This window comes from Podarcis liolepis (assembly GCF_965112155.1).
Source record: "Podarcis liolepis genome assembly, chromosome: 9".
Taxonomy (NCBI): Eukaryota; Metazoa; Chordata; class Lepidosauria; order Squamata; family Lacertidae; genus Podarcis; species Podarcis liolepis.
Window position 1 is genome coordinate 52,082,615 of NC_139564.1, and position 16,708 is coordinate 52,099,322.

At 41.8% G+C, this 16,708-nt stretch overlaps 1 protein-coding gene across 9 annotated transcripts in view; it reads right to left on the reverse strand.

Annotated features, from left to right (window-relative positions):
- FAT1 (FAT atypical cadherin 1) overlaps positions 1-16,708 on the reverse strand; it is a 122,153-nt gene that overhangs the window by 15,653 nt on the left and 89,792 nt on the right. For all 9 annotated transcript variants that reach the window (XR_014515794.1, XM_083459492.1, XM_083459490.1 and 6 more), the window contains 11 exons: positions 15,187-15,576; positions 13,949-14,163; positions 13,484-13,621; positions 12,318-12,461; positions 8,248-8,445; positions 6,166-6,967; positions 5,375-5,506; positions 5,111-5,274; positions 3,698-4,160; positions 2,773-2,926; positions 1,734-1,844 (listed from right to left, as the gene is read on the reverse strand). Coding sequence is in view for 8 of the 9 variants with exons in the window: in XM_083459492.1 (XP_083315618.1) it covers positions 1,734-1,844; positions 2,773-2,926; positions 3,698-4,160; positions 5,111-5,274; positions 5,375-5,506; positions 6,166-6,967; positions 8,248-8,445; positions 12,318-12,461; positions 13,484-13,621; positions 13,949-14,163; positions 15,187-15,576 (2,911 nt within the window). In the remaining variant the exon portion in view is untranslated. The remainder of the gene's footprint in view (positions 1-1,733; positions 1,845-2,772; positions 2,927-3,697; positions 4,161-5,110; positions 5,275-5,374; positions 5,507-6,165; positions 6,968-8,247; positions 8,446-12,317; positions 12,462-13,483; positions 13,622-13,948; positions 14,164-15,186; positions 15,577-16,708) is intronic.

The window sequence follows — 16,708 nt, forward strand, 5'->3', positions numbered from 1 at the left end:
CACCCCAAAACCAAACTGCTCGGGACAACTCTGCTGGACTGCCTTGTGAGAGCATCATAGCAGTGGTGAAATACTGCATCTTGACTGCTATGAACACTACATAGGGGACTCTAAACATGAGTTCTCACTCATGTTTAGAGTGGCAGGCCACCATTTTTCCTATTTTTACAGATGAAGGATAGGGTGCCTTCAGGCTCTACTAACAGTTTGCACTTGTGGCGCTTTGCCTTCTTTAGCTGATAAGGCTGTATATGCAGCTTCAAGGACAACAGCCAATAACATCACAGTAAAGGTGGCAATTCAAACCATGCTTCTCAGGTCTAGGCAGTGCTCACTGGACAACACTGGCTCAGAAATTCAGAAGATTTCAAAATCTCTTTAAATACTGGAATTCAGGGAGCATGACGGCTCCCATTGCTTGGAGAAAGAAACCAATTCATTATATTAAAATAAATAAAAGAAGCCAAATATGTGGGGAGGGAAAATCAACTTAAAATTGTATTTCAAATGATCTGCAGAAATGTTCTAAAGCTTCCATAGCAAAATTACCGTATTTTTTGCACCATAACACTCACTTTTTTCCTCCTAGAAAGTAAGGGGAAATGTCTGTGCGTGTTATGGAGCGAATGCCTATGGGTGGCGGGGGAGATCTGCTGCAGTCGTGAGCAGAGGATCCATGGTTCCCCTTCCTTCCCTCCTCCGTGGCTCACTTTGAAACAGCAAAGCGGGAGAAGAGCCGCTGAGTGGGGAGGAGAGAGGGACAGAGAGCCTGCTTGCTTTAAAGGAGCAAAGCGGGAGAGGAGAGGAGCCTTCTCCCCTTATACCCCACTTCTTCATTATTAGCAGCATCCTTCTCCACCCACCCCACGCGTGCTCCTTGTCCCTTGAGTGCTTTTCCTTCCCTCCCCACTTAAAACGTGGTTACAAAGCATGGATCCACATGGATCCTCAGGATTTTTGCATTGGGCTACTCCAAACTCACTGTCAGATCACATGTCTGTGGCCACAGCATGAACCACAAATATCATACACCCACTGTTTCGTTTAGAATATTTTTTTCCTTGTTTTCCTCCTCTAAAAACTACGTGCGTGTTATGGTCGGGTGCGTGTTATAGAGCGAAAAATACGGTACTTCCTTGGTTCCTATTCAAATGTGAACATTTTACCATTTAAAACGGCAAGCAAAAGGATGCTAATTCTAGTGCAGCTATGTTCTCCCCCCTGAAGTACAGAATGATCAGTACAAATCCCTGATCATGAAAGATAAAAGAAAGACCGCAAAGGAGAGCTAATCCCAGTTTATTTGCCTTCTGTTTTCTAGTAAAACAATATTTCTGAAGATTTAATATTATGCTATAATGCAATGAAGAAAAACGTGTTAACATCTGTAATACATGCCTCAATAAGCAAGGAGCCCTCTTTTGTACACACAGAGGAGAGAGAAAGAAAGAGAGAAATTCAGGTTTGGTGTCCTTGGAGTATGGGAGCAATACCAGATGCAATGTATTCCCTTGTCTAGGATAAACTTGGCATAGTCCCCATCAATTTTAAGCAACTCTAAATGCTACTGGCCATCACTGAGCTGAATGCTTTGTAGACACACAATTCTGGGACAATTCTCACAATCAAATTTGTACTACAGCCTCCGATAGTAAATATACACTTTAAAAATAAAAAGATTCATCCTATATGCTAATCTTTGTAAGGGTTATGAACAGTACAAAGCTACCCACCTGTCTCCATGAAAACCTGCTTCACATTCACAAACAGGTCCATCTAAGCTATCAATACACTTCCCACTATTTTTGCATGGGTTGTCTTTGCAATATGGACCAATCTGACACCTGGAAATGGAAAAAAAGAGAACAGATCCTGTCAGTTTTCTTCAAAGCTATGGATAACATGAGTGTTGATGATGACCCTCAGGTACAAGCAATGTTGGGTTGACTCCCCTGCTTGCAAATGTGCCCAAAGGCTGCAGGACCAAGTCCCCCAAGTAAGACATGGTAGGACGTGACATAAAGGGCCTTTTCACATCTTACGGAAATAAAACTTGGGTTTGCAAATAAAACCATTCACTCAAAAGATGCACACGCAATTTGGGATTCCTGATGAGTATGGGTTGCTTCCCATGGTGGCAGAAAACATTTCCTCTGGGGGAAGACTTTTTTTTTTGCTGATTTCCACATCTCATTGTAGTCCTTCAAGCCATCCATGAAAAGCTGTTTTGAAAGTGGGGGGATCCTCTGGAATAGTATGCAGAGAAGGCAGCAGTAGGTAGGGGATTGCAAAAAACAACAACAGGTGCCCTGCCCTGTGTTGTGGAAGCGCTTTTCATTGGTGCAAAGTCACCATTGGGATGTTTCTACTCATTGCTCACCCTTTATCTTTTCAAGTGTACAGTGGTACCTTGGGTTAAGTACTTAATTAGTTCCGTAGGTGCGTTCTTAATCTGAAACTGTTCTTAACCTGAAGCACCACTTTAGCTAATGGGGCCTCCCGCTGCTGCCACCGCACAATTTCTGTTCTCATCCTGAAGCAAAGTTCTTAACTCGAGGTACTATTTCTGGGTTAGCAGAGTCTGTAACCTGAAGCGTATGTAACCCGAGGTACCACTGTACATGTAAAACATCTTGGCCCTACACTTTAAGAAAATGCAATCTGTGAAACTGTCTCAAAGGATTATCAGAGAGCGTTTATTCTAAAGGCAAAACATAACTTGGGAAAAAATACCATAGGTTTAATTCTATTTTGCTAGCAAAGAAGTCATACCTCTGACCGGTGTACAATCCTCTGCACTGGCAGATGAAATCATCACTGACGGAAATGCAAGTGCCACCATAAAGGCACGGGTTGGAAGCACATGGGTTGACACTTACATCACAGTGAGTGCCCATGAATAAAGGTGTACATTTACAAAAATAACCTGCAAGAAAAACAGTATTAAAAAGATGTCACAGGTACCCACAAAGCAAAACACTGTTTTCTGTAACACATGGAACCAACCTTCTATTAGATCTTCTCAAAACCCATGTAAAACAAAAACTAATGTTATTTTGAGCACAACCACAATATGAAAGCAATCCTAAGCTACTAAGAAGTTGCAAACAGCCAGACAATAAGCTATAATGAAGTGTGTCACTGGTGTAACCAATTTATAGGGTCATAACTTAAACCATAGCCATTTCAGAACTTACTAGGTTGCTATAATACAAAGGACACAACAATTTCCATCCTGGAGCTAACTCTGAAAAGGCCCCCAACTAGTTTCTGCTTATTTTACCTGGTAAAAGAGGAAGGACAAGACTCAAATAACACAAGGAGGCTTGTGATGTTCTCTCTTAAGATGTACGAAGCTTCATTTTCATGCTCAGAAGCATTTTTAAAACTATCTTTTATTCTCCAAAGTAAACACAATTCTTAAATCTAGAGCTGCTGGTGCTGTCAGTTGTGGAGCCCAACAATATGGAACTACATTTATATTTCTGATGTAAAATGAATGCATGATGAAATATAGGCCTATAGACCGTAAGTAAAATATCTCAAATTAAGTTCTTTCTGCTAGTAAGAAATGAAGTTTCTCATTTAGGTGAACTCAAGTACTCTGGCCACCGTACCATTAATTCAGCCACCAAGAATGAAAAGAGCACCCACTACTTAATACAAAGCAAATACTGTGAAAAAGCACCAAACTTACCTCCACTGGGTAGTGGGTTACAAATGCCCCCATTCTGGCAAGGACTACTTGAACAATCCTCTGTCATAGTCAGTAAACACCCAGGGGATACATCCACAGATTCTTCCATGTGTGCGTAACTCCGTGGTTTGCTGTTCAGGGGCAATTCTTGGCCATTTAGTACAATGGAATCCATACAGCCTCTGAAGCCATTGCTAACCTGCGGGCTCCTTCCATGCCTTGCGCCTTGCTGCCGAATGTGACCGCCAAAAAACACATGGTTGTCCAGGTTCAGTGTCCTTAAAGTGCCAGGAGCAATGCCAGACGCGGTGTGTACCCTGTCCAGAATCAGCTTGGCATAGTTCCCATCAACTTCAAGGGACACCGAATGCCACTGGCCGTCGTTGATCTGTGTGCTCTGCACAGACACAATTCCAGGGCCACTTCCGCAGTCAAATTTGTACTGCAGCCTCCCATGGTGGATCTAAGCAAAGAGAAAAGGCAACACATAAACAGATGTCCTCTCTCTCTCTCCCCTAGCTTCATCTGCAGTAACAGCCCAGTATGGCGTTACTTCCTGTTGCCACTAAGTGATGCACCTGTAGGATCCAGACTGAAACCACCTTACTTCCTTACTCATGAGGTGATGCTGGGTGAAAGGGGCATAAGCACACCTCTTGGCAATGATTGCCAGGAATGGCAGCATGCACCACGATGCAGGATTCTACCTACTGGCCACTACATGTGGGACAAATAAGCAGCAGAACCCTATTAAGCAAAACCCCCATATGAGCAGAAGCTTCTAGTTATGTTAAAGCAATGTTGATGCTGAGAGCTTTATTTAAGCACCCTGAACACACCTTTGGGGTCATTTGATGGCATATCTAAACCCTTTGGCTTCAATGTAGTGCTTTGCTTTATTTTTTTCTTCCTTAATTAGAAAAAAAATAATTTTCTTCCTTAAGGTTATGATTATTAAGCAGAATACTTTCAGAATGGTGAAAGATCAAGGGGGTTCACTTTGGTGGAAATGACTGTGCTTTATATATACATTTTCAACCTCCAGTTACTGCTGGACACACACACACACACACACACAGGCATTTTCATTCATTTTTCCATCTCAGTTAACACATCCCTTTTCAGTGTTTTTTATCATAGCATATTAATGTGGGGCATATTTGTCTATAAAGTGTTAGCAGCTGGAAGATTTAAGCATCATTTCCAATATTGTAGAAGGCATCACATATTTTACTAAATATGTACTGTCTATTGCCTGCTTATTTACAGGGTGTTCAGTTATATGTCGCTGGTTGGAATCAAATGATTCATTCTAAGCCTGGGACAATTTAGGTGCAAATTAGATTTCAAAGTGAGTGTGCTAAGGCAGTTTTCTGCGCAGTTTAAGGCTTCTAGCATTTGAAACTAACACACCTCTAAAATGCTATAGTCCGTTCCTCGGGCATACATAACAACCGCTTGAGTTGAGTACGTCCTGAGTCTCATAGTAAGCTTCATTTCTTCCTTGTTCTCGTTTTCCATGAGGCGATACTTCATGTAGCTGCTTCCAGTAAAAGTCACTGATGGTCCAACCGATACTTTAAAAAAAGGAGGAGGAGAGGGAGATGACTCAAAGCTGTATTTCTCAGCAAGAAGGCTGAAGACAAAGCTGAATGCTATTAGGAGTTAAAATCTTACCAGGGCACTGGGCATTGTTGCTTCCGTGGCAAATGCAAGTAAACTTTCCTTCTCTGGGATCTGCTACACATTCTGTACCTTCAGGGCACGGATTCCCCTCACAGGCACTGCTCACAAGGGGACAGCTTCCTTCTGTAAATATAGATAATAGTTATATATAAATAGAGCAAGGTTTTATTTTTATCACATTCTTCCCAAACATGGCAATTTTTTTTTAATGCAACGACTCCTAAAACTGAAAGCCTAATATTCTCCAGGCACAACGGGTGATGAAAATTATAGCTGTGTTAAAGTAGGTGACAAGGAAATAAGCAAGAAATTACAGGAGACATGGGATTCCTAAACTGCTATAATATGAGCTCCAACTGGGAGAACTGCTCACCTGACACCGCACACTTTCTTCTCCCGACATGACGCTATCCTAAAATGTTACCTCGCTAAAGCCGAACATATATTTTAACTGCTTCCATATCCCTTAAGGCTGCTGATCCACTTTTTTCAAGGGCACGCTATTTCCCCAAAGGTACTAGTAGAATTTCCCCTCAAAATCTATGCCGAAGATCTTGTGCAGAATCCATTTAAAGACAATGGAAGGCAAAAATGAAATTCTTCAAGTGCTTAAGAGATACCTTATTAGCTAAAGGAATAACTACCAGTTACATCTTCCCTATCTCATGAAACTGCTAGGCTTAAGACTGGAGCCTTAAAAGTAAGGAGTGCAATTAAACCCTCTGTGATGTGAAAGATCATACACAATTTATTTTCCAGCATACTTTGTATGGTTACTTTACCTGTACAAAGACAGGCTGCAGTTCTCCGGTGATGCGGTGTGACAAAACTCAGCCTGGCAGTGCTGTGGGTTGACATGATGTTCTCATCTAGGGTCACTTTTTCTTCACAAAATTTCCAAGGGCAATCCAGGCCCGAACACAGCTTGAGGAAAACGTTGAGTATCCGGACGCCCAAGGTCTCTTCAAGGTCAGCCACAGAGGAGTTGAACTTATGGAGTAGGGCTCTGGTTGAATGCTGAGAACCAGCAGACTTTTCTACAAGCAGCAGCACGTCAAGGTTCAATGGAGGATCAGACGGTTGCAAGCTAATAATCTGTATGTCATTTCTTCTGACTCCCAAGGTGGTCCTCAGAGCCCTCTGAAAATTGCGCCAATAGTCACCGATGAACTCCTCAGGGGCAAGGTTGGCAAAACGGAAAGCTATACTGTGGTTCAACAGTTCCTGCGTGATTTGTCGGATATGGACTGAAATGACAGCTGCGGTAGTGAACTTTCCATCTGTAACAGTAACGTTCAGCAGGTATTGTCCTACATCTAGCCTTTTGTGAGCTATCACCTTACCACCTGTGCTAGAGACAGAGAACACTGAGTCCATCTTGGGATCCAGGTGGTACGTCAAAGTGTCATAAACATCTTGATCAGTTGCATGTACTTTTCCAATGACACCGCCAGAATATTCCTCCCCAAAAGTTGTGATGAAGATTTCCAAGGGCAGAATTGCTGGAGGATGGATGCTTTCCTCAATGACCCTAATGTCCACGTAAGTCAAAGATGACAACTGAGGTCTTCCATTATCAGCCACCTAGTGGAAAATGATGCACAAGCATTGAGTTTCTGCTCAATTTCATCAGCTTTTAACCAGAAGCTTTATATGATTATTAAAGAGGTCAAGGTCTTTAATGAATGCTTTGTACAGAAGAATTGACAAGCAAAGAGCTGTCACATTAAAATAGTGCAATTTGCTTCCAACTTCTGGATTGCAATTAAGAACCATCCATGCACGTGTGGAGCTCCAACTACTGGAACTATTTCCAAAGAGTTGCCAATGGTTCTTGAAGAAGCTACTGCTAAACCTGCCACAGTGTTTTATGGAAAATATTAGCAATGAAGTAACCCGTTTCAAACAGCAGATGGCACTTTGAAAGCTTTTCCCCCTTCGAGATCTAAACTCAAAGAAAGCTATTCTTTGGAATCACAGAGCCACGCACAAAACTATTCAATAAATGTATTTCTTGAGATACTGACAAGTTATCCAATTACGAATCTCCTAAATATGTTGCTACACACGCCATTAAAATCAGAAGTCATCTATTTTGAGATTAGGAAGGAATTCTCTCCACTCCCTCCAGTTCAACTTAAATAGTGGTAAGGTTTTTGCCCTCTTGAGCTGATGCCCTGAACTCTTAATGCACATGACTTAAGAGATGGTTCCCACAAATAACAGCAGGACCCTTATTGAAACAACTACTCAGATGAACAGGGTGCAGCTGGAGAAATTTATAATTTACATGTTCAGGGGAAAGGAGCCAGGATTCTGCATGAGCTCACTACTTAAAGTGGTAGTTGTCTCTCAGGGTTGTTGTGAGGGCAGTACGGAGAGGGGAAGAGCCATGTATTTCCCCTGGAGTTATTCGAAGGGTAGGAGAGATATAAAAGCAAAAATGAATGAATGAATTTTGTGCAGGTGCATTTGCCATTGTAAGATACCTATGCTTGCAATAAGTTTCTTTAAATGCCATGTCATGCCTCAGTCAAGAGCAGTACTGGGTAGTGTAGTAGTAACTTTCAGTATAGTCACAGTGAAGTATACTCCAGATTAGTGTTAAATGATTTATATATCCCACACTAAATCACTACTTGGAATATGCAGCAGCACTCACAAATATTGTAAGTTCAGCTGGAAGCCTTTCACTTTTTCACTGATCTATAACTCACTCTGGGAGCTTTCTCAGCTAAAAAGTGGGGTAAAATGTTTTAAACACACACACACAGAGAGAGAGAGAGGGGGGGGAGAGAAGTATTCCCTTCCCCTTCACAAATGTTACAATACATTTCAAGCACCATATTGTGAACACTTTGCACCTTAACGTGAAGAAAATAATGATCCTTCACTTTGCGTTTTAGTTGAATAGCAGTTGTAAGTACTCCTTGTTGAGTGATCTCAAAAGCGCTGTCTTCATTCCCACTGACAAAGGTGAAATGGAAAGGTGGCCCATTGTGGGAAGAATCCTTGTCTGTTACCATCAGCTGCTGGACATTAAACCCAATTGGCTTATTTTCCTATAAAAGAAAAAGAAGAAGAAGAAAAAAGAAGAAGTTGTAGCAGGAAGTAAAGTAGCAAAAAATAATCTGTTCACTCTTTATATACTCTAGATGATATTGCTTAGGTAGCCAAAACAGCAGCAGCCACACAAAAATCGGGAGTTATAAGCAAATTCTTGGGAGTCCCAAGATTTGAAGACCCCCCTCCCCAAAATAAAAACCCCAAAGGGGAAAGAAAGGCCCTATGGGAACAACTCCTGCAGTCATTCCAAAAACAACATGTATATGAATTTCCATTCATCTGAAGCTTTTTTTACTTTAACTCGAAATAATATGCACTTTCTATAGCTAAAAAAATGTAAATAAGAACAGTTTAAACCTAAATTGTTTAAAATTGAGCATATTTATTAAAAAAAATTAAAAAGCTTTTGCAACCTCATACTCCACCCCTCCCCAAAAGCCCCATCCCAACTGAGCTTGAAGAAGTTGGAAAACAAAATATGGTGAATTGAGCAATGGAATCTGCTGGGAAAGAGACGGACAACCTGGTGTCAAGTGAGTCCAACTGAGAGAGAAAGAAAGACGTGCTGAATGGATAGGGAGTCAGGTGGAAAGTGGTCAGTTTTATATCTCTGTGTTCCTATCTCTCCACTGTTGTCCTTTGCTCTGTCTCTTTCTTAGAGAAAGGAACACCAGAGAACAGAAGAAGAGGCACACCAATATAAAAAAGGGTAGAGAGAACAGAATATCAGGTTTTTTAGACAGACATTGGCTTTTCCTTTCAAATTACATAACCCGGCTCGGTTATATGCTGAATGCCACTAAGTACCATCGAGCCATCAGGAAAAGACACCCTGGAGAAACAGAGCAAACTAATTTACTGACTTGAAGAAAAAAAAGGACATCTTAACTTTCCACTTTCCCTGCAATTTCTTTCTGATTAATAGGTTATACTAGCATCTTCTAAATGACCAGGTAGATAATATTATCTGAAAAAACACAACAGGCTGTATTCAATTAACATTTACCCAGAGTAGATCCATTGAGATCAATGAACTTTAAGTTAGTCCTGTCCATTAGGTCTCCTCTGAATAAAATACAACCCCAGTGCCTGTCCCTAGGAAACTTAAATTCTGCTTTAAGAGCCTACTTCAGATTTCCTGAGGAAAGGGATTTTTTAGGGTACTTAGACCTACTAGGGTAGCTCAGCTGGTAGAGCATGATTCTCTTAATCTCAGAGTTGTGGGTTGAAGACCCACACTGGACAAAAGATTCCTGCATTGCAGGAGTTTGGGCTAGATGATCCTTATAGTCCCTTCAGTGGGCGCAGGTGGCGCTGTGGGTTAAACCACAGAGCCTAGGGCTTGCCGATCAGAAGGTCGGCGGTTCGAATCCCCGAGACGGGGTGAGCTCCCGTTGCTCAGTCCCTGCTCCTGCCAACCTAGCAGTTCAAAAGCACATCAAAGTGCAAGTAGATAAATAGGTACCGCTCCTGCGGGAAGATAAACGGCGTTTCCATGCACTGCTCTGGTTTGCCAGAAGCGGCTTAGTCATGCTGGCCACATGACCCGGAAGCTGTATGCCGGCTCCCTCGGCCAATAAAGCGAGATGAGCGCCGCAACCCCAGAGTCGGCCATGACTGGACCTATGGTCCCTTCAAACTCTATAATTCTATGAGACTCTATGACTTATCTCAATCTCTGTGCCTAGAACCTATGAGAGGCCATGGCAGGCACATAAAAGAGAAAATGAAAGGGGAATAAATGCATGGGAATAGTTGATTCACTCCACAGTTGGGACGTAACTCTGCTGCAATTTCTCTAAAACGGCCACTGCTGAGGTAGTCTGGAGAGCAGAATGAGATACTGAGCTGACCCATTAGGACAATTCTTATGTGTAAAACAGCTGAGAGCTAAAAGATCCAGGATTACTTCCTGCCTGTGTTGTAACCTTCTTGTGAAGTAAATCTCTTAATCTCTCTGTCATTCCACTTCCTATCTGGTTAAAAGGAGGACAAAGCTCACTGTCTCCCATTCTTTGTCTGGTTCATACATTTATGCTGTAACCCTATCGTGTCCGAGGCAATAGACTCGGTCATGTTGGCACAATTAGAACCTCTGCTTCTGTGACTGATTTTTGCCATGCTGAAATCAAAGATTCAGCATTGTACTGTGTTGCATTATTATAAGAGGAATGGATACGTTGGGCAAACTGGATTCAACTCCACCAAGCTGTTCCTTTCCTAGCCTACTGCACAATAAACTCTCTGTGTACCTTTTTTTAAAAAAACCCAAACCATTTATAAGAGCACATTCACCAACATCTCTCTGCTGTTCTTCAGCTCAATCAACACTACCAGCTCCCTCCTTTTAAAGTGCATCTACACATCATTGTTGGTCAGTGAGTAATGGAAAATCCAAGATTCCTTCCCATTCCAATTCCAGCCTTCAGATGAGACTGTACAAACTTGCTTCTTGGTGCATCAGTTTAGATTTGGGAGTAAACACAAGGCTGTTAACAAAATAATCGAAGGGTGCCTATTTTGATCACCGCACAAAGCCCCTGCAAATTGTTAACAATTGCCACTCTTGATTACTCGCTAACTACTGCTTTCCAGCAAATCAACATTACGGAATCAATGAAGTGCTTTTCGTAATATGGAGGATTCAATAAAGCTGCTTACTGTAAGACAGTAACCCTTCACGATGTGGTGTGCGCCTATGCCCTGCTTTTGGAAACACAACTTTCTTGCCTTCCCCTATTGTTCATGGAGGAAATCAAAGGCATTTTCTCTCCCAAAAGTTGGGCTTTTGTAAAAAGCACCAGCAGCGCCATGCTGTAGGATCCTGCACAAAACTGTCAGGAACAGGGAGGGAAAAAATACCCTCTTTCTTCTCCGGCGCTGCAACATGGGGTAATTTATTTCCCTTCCTGTTTTTTCTTTTTCTTTTCAGGAGGCAGTGGGGAGACATTTTACAAGTCCATGCTCCCAAAGTCCAGTGCGCAGCATGGGGGGAAAGAATGGGAAGGAAATGAAAAACAATTTTGCTCAAAAGCACGGGCTTTTGCAGAAAACAGCAGCTGTGCCTTGTTGCTGCCTCTTGCAAAAACCTAATGGGAAGAGAAGAAGGCCACCTCCTTTAATACCCATTCCCCATGGAGAAAAGCAGCAGCAATTTCTTTCCCTCCTCCCATTAACTTTTCTTGCAGGAGGAAGATGGAAGGCATGGCTGGCACTTTCCTGCTCAACTAGTAAGAACAATATGATCTCTTCTTGCCTCTGTAGAAAATGGTGGCAGCGGTAGGGGTGGGAGATAGCTTCCATCCCCAGAAGCTGTGCTTTGGCAAAAGGCACCAGCTTCGACTTACCTCTTTTGCTTCCTGCCAAACCCCCACAGAAAGGAAATAAAAAAAAAATACTCCTTCTGGGGAACAGAGGAGTGGTTTCTTCCCCTTCTCTCTAGACTTTTGTAGGACAGAGCAACAGAGAGGTGCTGCTTGCCTTGTCTTCAAAACCCCACCAAAAGGACAAACACTTATTCCTTCCTTGAATTAGCTGTACCAGCTGTGGGAACCAAGGCACAGAGGGTTCAGTGATGATGCAAGTGGTCTGGCTAGTAAGCCAAGCCAAATTTTGCTTACCATCACCAGTATTATCAGCTCCAAAACTTCAAACTGAAATAAAAATATTAACATTTTAATCTACTACAGGACCAGTGCTTTTCTTCAAGAAAAAAGGTCACAGTACTACATACCCTGAAGTACCCCCAGAGAAAAAAGCACTGTCCAGGACCTTGGTGGCAATGACCAAGGTGTGGTCCTCTCCCTGACAATCCACACAACTGTGTTTCCCATTAGCGTGTCTGTTCTCTATGTGATATATAAATTACCTGGATAATGATGCTGTAGTTCTCCTTTGAAAACACTGGTGGGTTGTCATTTACATCAGATACATCAATATTAACTGTAGTTGTGTTGACTCTAGGCGGGTTTCCATTGTCAGATGCTTGAACTGTCAGAGTGTAACCAGAAACCTTAAGAGTGAAGCACATGGAGATATTAAGAAAAATAGGCAATTAAAAAAAAGAAATTAAACAATATTAGAACATACATATTCTTATTGCTGTTGCATTGTGGCATTTTGTATGGTCTATCTGGGATCTTATACAGTGAGAGTGCTTGTTGTCATTACACATTCACTGTTTAGACATTATCTGCACATCATCTCTGCTATCCTATCATGAACCCAGTTCTCTAAACCAGACTAAAAAAACCAACATGATACAGTCTCCTATGCTCTTTTTACACATTCCCTCCATTATTTCCTAGAGATGTCCAAATCAGAAAACCAAAGTTACCACCTTGCTTCCAAACTATGATTTGAAGCAAGATTACAAACCTTGGTTTATGCAACAGCAATAAAGATCCTAATTGCAATTTGTCAATTCTGTTGTCACAGCAAAATATGGTAGGAGACAACTGGGATGTGGAGAAGGAAACCCACATGTGAGGAAAGGAGGGAGGGGAGAAAGGAGAATGGAAGACAAAACACAATCCTAACCCTGCAAAGCATAGTTTAGGAGACATGGACTCATGGTATCAGAGTCAAATTACTTTCATAAGTACTGCACCTCCTGCTATAAACGTCTGTAGTGAAATGCCCTGTTCGCATCTGCTGCCTCATATACACTTTTATTTACTGTCGTTACAAAACTGCCAAATGCAAAACCAATACTACTTAACTGCTGTTGGCATTATCAGCGACAATTATGGATGACATCTACAAACAGTGGAATTGATAAGAAGGGCTCCAAAAGCAGAAGTTCTGATTTCCAGATAGGCTTGAGACTTGCGCAATCCCTTCCCCCAACTTAAGAACTGCTTTGAGAGAATAACCAGCAATAACCAGATCTTTCCTCTCTCTGGCACACTCAGGTCTTTCCCCCAAGCTTTTCTAAAGATTATCCATTTAAAAACCCCATAGAACAAATGGAGATCATGCCACTCTCTTACACTTGGAAAGCCATACCTTGAATCTCAAAACATAGCAGCTTACCTTCTCTCTGTCAAGAGGTTTTGCCACCTTAACTTCACCCAAGGTGGGGTCAATTGTGAAAGGGCTCCCTTGGTTGCCATCTATAATTGTGTAGCGAATGTGGTTGTTCAAAGGCCCATCAGGATCTGCTGCCATAACCTAGAGGGAATCAAGTTCCCATTTAAAAACAAGTCAAGGTAATAGACAAGGGGTACACTTTCAAAATCTCACCAATTTTGGTTTAGCATACTACAGACTCAATGAAAAATGCAATGTTCAAAATGCACAACTGTCAGCTGAATTATTTTGCCTTTCATCTCATAGAAAATGCATTTGCGATACAGAACGTTTTACAATTTTCACTAAAGAATTTTAGGCTTTCCATATAGATTTTTATTCCATAAATCTACACATGTGCATGCGCTCTCGCTCTTTATCATACACACACAAAAAATGGCAGGGGATGAGGGAAATTGAATTACATACTGTAATAACCGATTGTTCAACTTCAGCGTCTTCACTGATTACTGCTGTGTAAGTGTCTTGACTGAATGCAGGAGTGTTGTCATTGATATCTGTTACATTTATATTTACTGTCACAACATCACTCAAGGAAGGTGTCCCTCCATCTGTGGCTTCCACTGTCAGATAATACTCTGGGGAGCTCTCATAATCAAGGCTTCCAATAATAAAAATAGCACCTACAAGGGAAAAACAAACAAACAAACAAACAAACAAACAAACAAACAAACCACAAGTCAGGACACTTTTCTATTAAGGGAAATATGGCAACAAAGGGAACTTTCAAAATTACTCAGTAAGTAATTTGAGGGTCAGCGGCTGCTTCTGTGCTTTCAAATGTCTTTTGTGCCTACCATAATGCACCGCTGAAACTCTTTGCTTTGCGGAGCAAGCAAAATAGCTGGAAATTTGACTCATGGAAATGAAGGCAAGTCAGACCGGTTTGCATACATCCTATATGGAAGTAGCACAGCAATGCCCATAATTGGCTGCATTCCTTCTTCGTGGTGTTTGTCCTTGGAAGTCTGGATATATGATGACTTAGTGAACATTGGAGGAATGACTGCTAGGAAGAGCGCAGAGGGAAGAAACACCCTGGTGCACCTGTAGCAGCAAAACTGGACACCTTCATCTGCCCCACTTAAAATAAAACATGTTTCTGCCATACCAGTCTCTACAGCCACAGCAGGCGCTGTAACTCTCCAGTGGTTTGGCTTTACCCCCCGAAGGTCTCTCAAGACAGACAGATTCCAACAACGGTACAGAGTATTTACTCATGAACAAAACACCCACCATTACTGCCTTAAAAAAAAAATTAAATATATATCACAATTCAGGGTTTATGCAAGCAAATAAATTGAGCACATAAATATCTTTCATAAACATGAAGCTTATTGCATTTTGGACTTGCATCTTTTTCCACAAAGAAAAGAAAAACACCCTTACCTCGGGGAGTATGCAAAGAACTAAAAAAATAAAAACTCAACTGAAAACTAGTGTTACAGTGTAATAACCATTTTCCAAAACTTTTTACTATTTTACTTATTTTCTATCTTCTACAGGTTCTTTAAATAAATAGAATATGAGCAATGTGTAAGTTAAGCTCATTGAATCAGTTGTTTTAAGAAGACACATTATTTGGTGAGGGGAATACTAAATTTGGGTTACCAAATCTGATTATTTTCCCTGCTGCAAATGTTTACCTGTTTTTGAATCAATACTGAATTTCCCATGTTCATTTCCACTGATGATAGAATAGGTGATTTCGGCATTAGCTTCAATGTCCCGGCTAGCAGCATAGACCTGAAGAACCTCCATTCCCACCACTGTGTCTTCTGATACAGTTGCACTGTACTCTTTGTACTCAAAGACAGGTGGGTTATCATTTATATCCAGAACAGAAATAACAAGGGTGCCAACAGAAGACAGCCTTCTTGGGGAACCTTCATCCTCAGCTTTCAAAGTCAGAGAATACACAGCGTGTAACTCCCGATCCAAAGGCTTTTCCAACCGAACAATTCCAGAGAATTCATCAATAGAAAACTGCCCATCTGCGGAATTTATCAGGGAGTAGTGAATCTTTCGATTTAATCCTATGATTAAAAGGAAACAGAGAACACAACGAAGTTCTTAGTAGCATTCTAAAACGCATTTCTTCAGCAACAACCCTGAACAAACGAACTGTGTAAGGTGGAAAATGAACTGTGTAAGATGGGAAAAGACGAGGAACATGCAATCATCCATATGTTTTGGCTCAATTGTGATTACACACCATACAAAGAACTGCACTAAAGTTTGATTTGTGACCAAGGCGTCCTAAGGAGTGCCCCCACAATGAGTACCAGGTATCCACAAAAGCATTCCCAGGGGAAAGATGACTGTATTATGAAGTGTATGTCCTGATCCAATACAGAGGTGGGCATCAAAAAGAAATGGGATAAAGATATGAGACAACAGATTACTGAAGAATAGAAATGCCAACTGAGGAACAGAACCTGCTGGGAAAGGTGAATAAAGGAAGCTTTGAGAGCTGCTGATTGAATACAACTGGGGCAAACCCTTTATAGAGAACACACTTCCCCTGCTCCCCCACCTTTCGAGTGGAGTTTTCTTTGGCTGGCACTTCCCTTTTCCACCTTCCTTCCTTTCTGATGTTGTCAGCTCTGCTTAACAAATGAGCCTCACCAAATTGATTTGGTGTTGCCTGGGGCAGAGAGGAGGGGGACAGGGCCAAATGCAAATCAGCAGCTTAAGTGCTAGAATGAAAGTATCTGTGAGATTGAGGAGGCAGGCAGAGCTAATGAAGAAGAGGCCACAGGCTGAATCCACAAGTGCTGGAGGTGTGCAATTCTCCATCCCTGCTACAGAGGGCTCTGGGGTGCAGTTTAGGGTACACTATTTGCACAGGCAGCCCAACAGGCAAGTGCAGAGTCTAACTTTTGCCTTATGGAACCTGGTGCATGATCAAGAGCACATCTACCACTCCCTTGCAGCAGTCACATCAAGGAACTCCAGAGTTGAAAAGCACACAACCCATAGCAGCGAATTCTGAACACTGGGTAAGCAACATGGTCGAATAGCAAGGAGGGAGAATGGGAGAGGAGGAAGGGAGGGAGAGAGAGAAACAGTAGCTGCACCACAACTGCAGAATTTGTTTTGCGCATTTACAACCAGGATTAAGCAATTAAAATTTAGCATGTTTGGCATGTGTGTGTGTTTTATGAA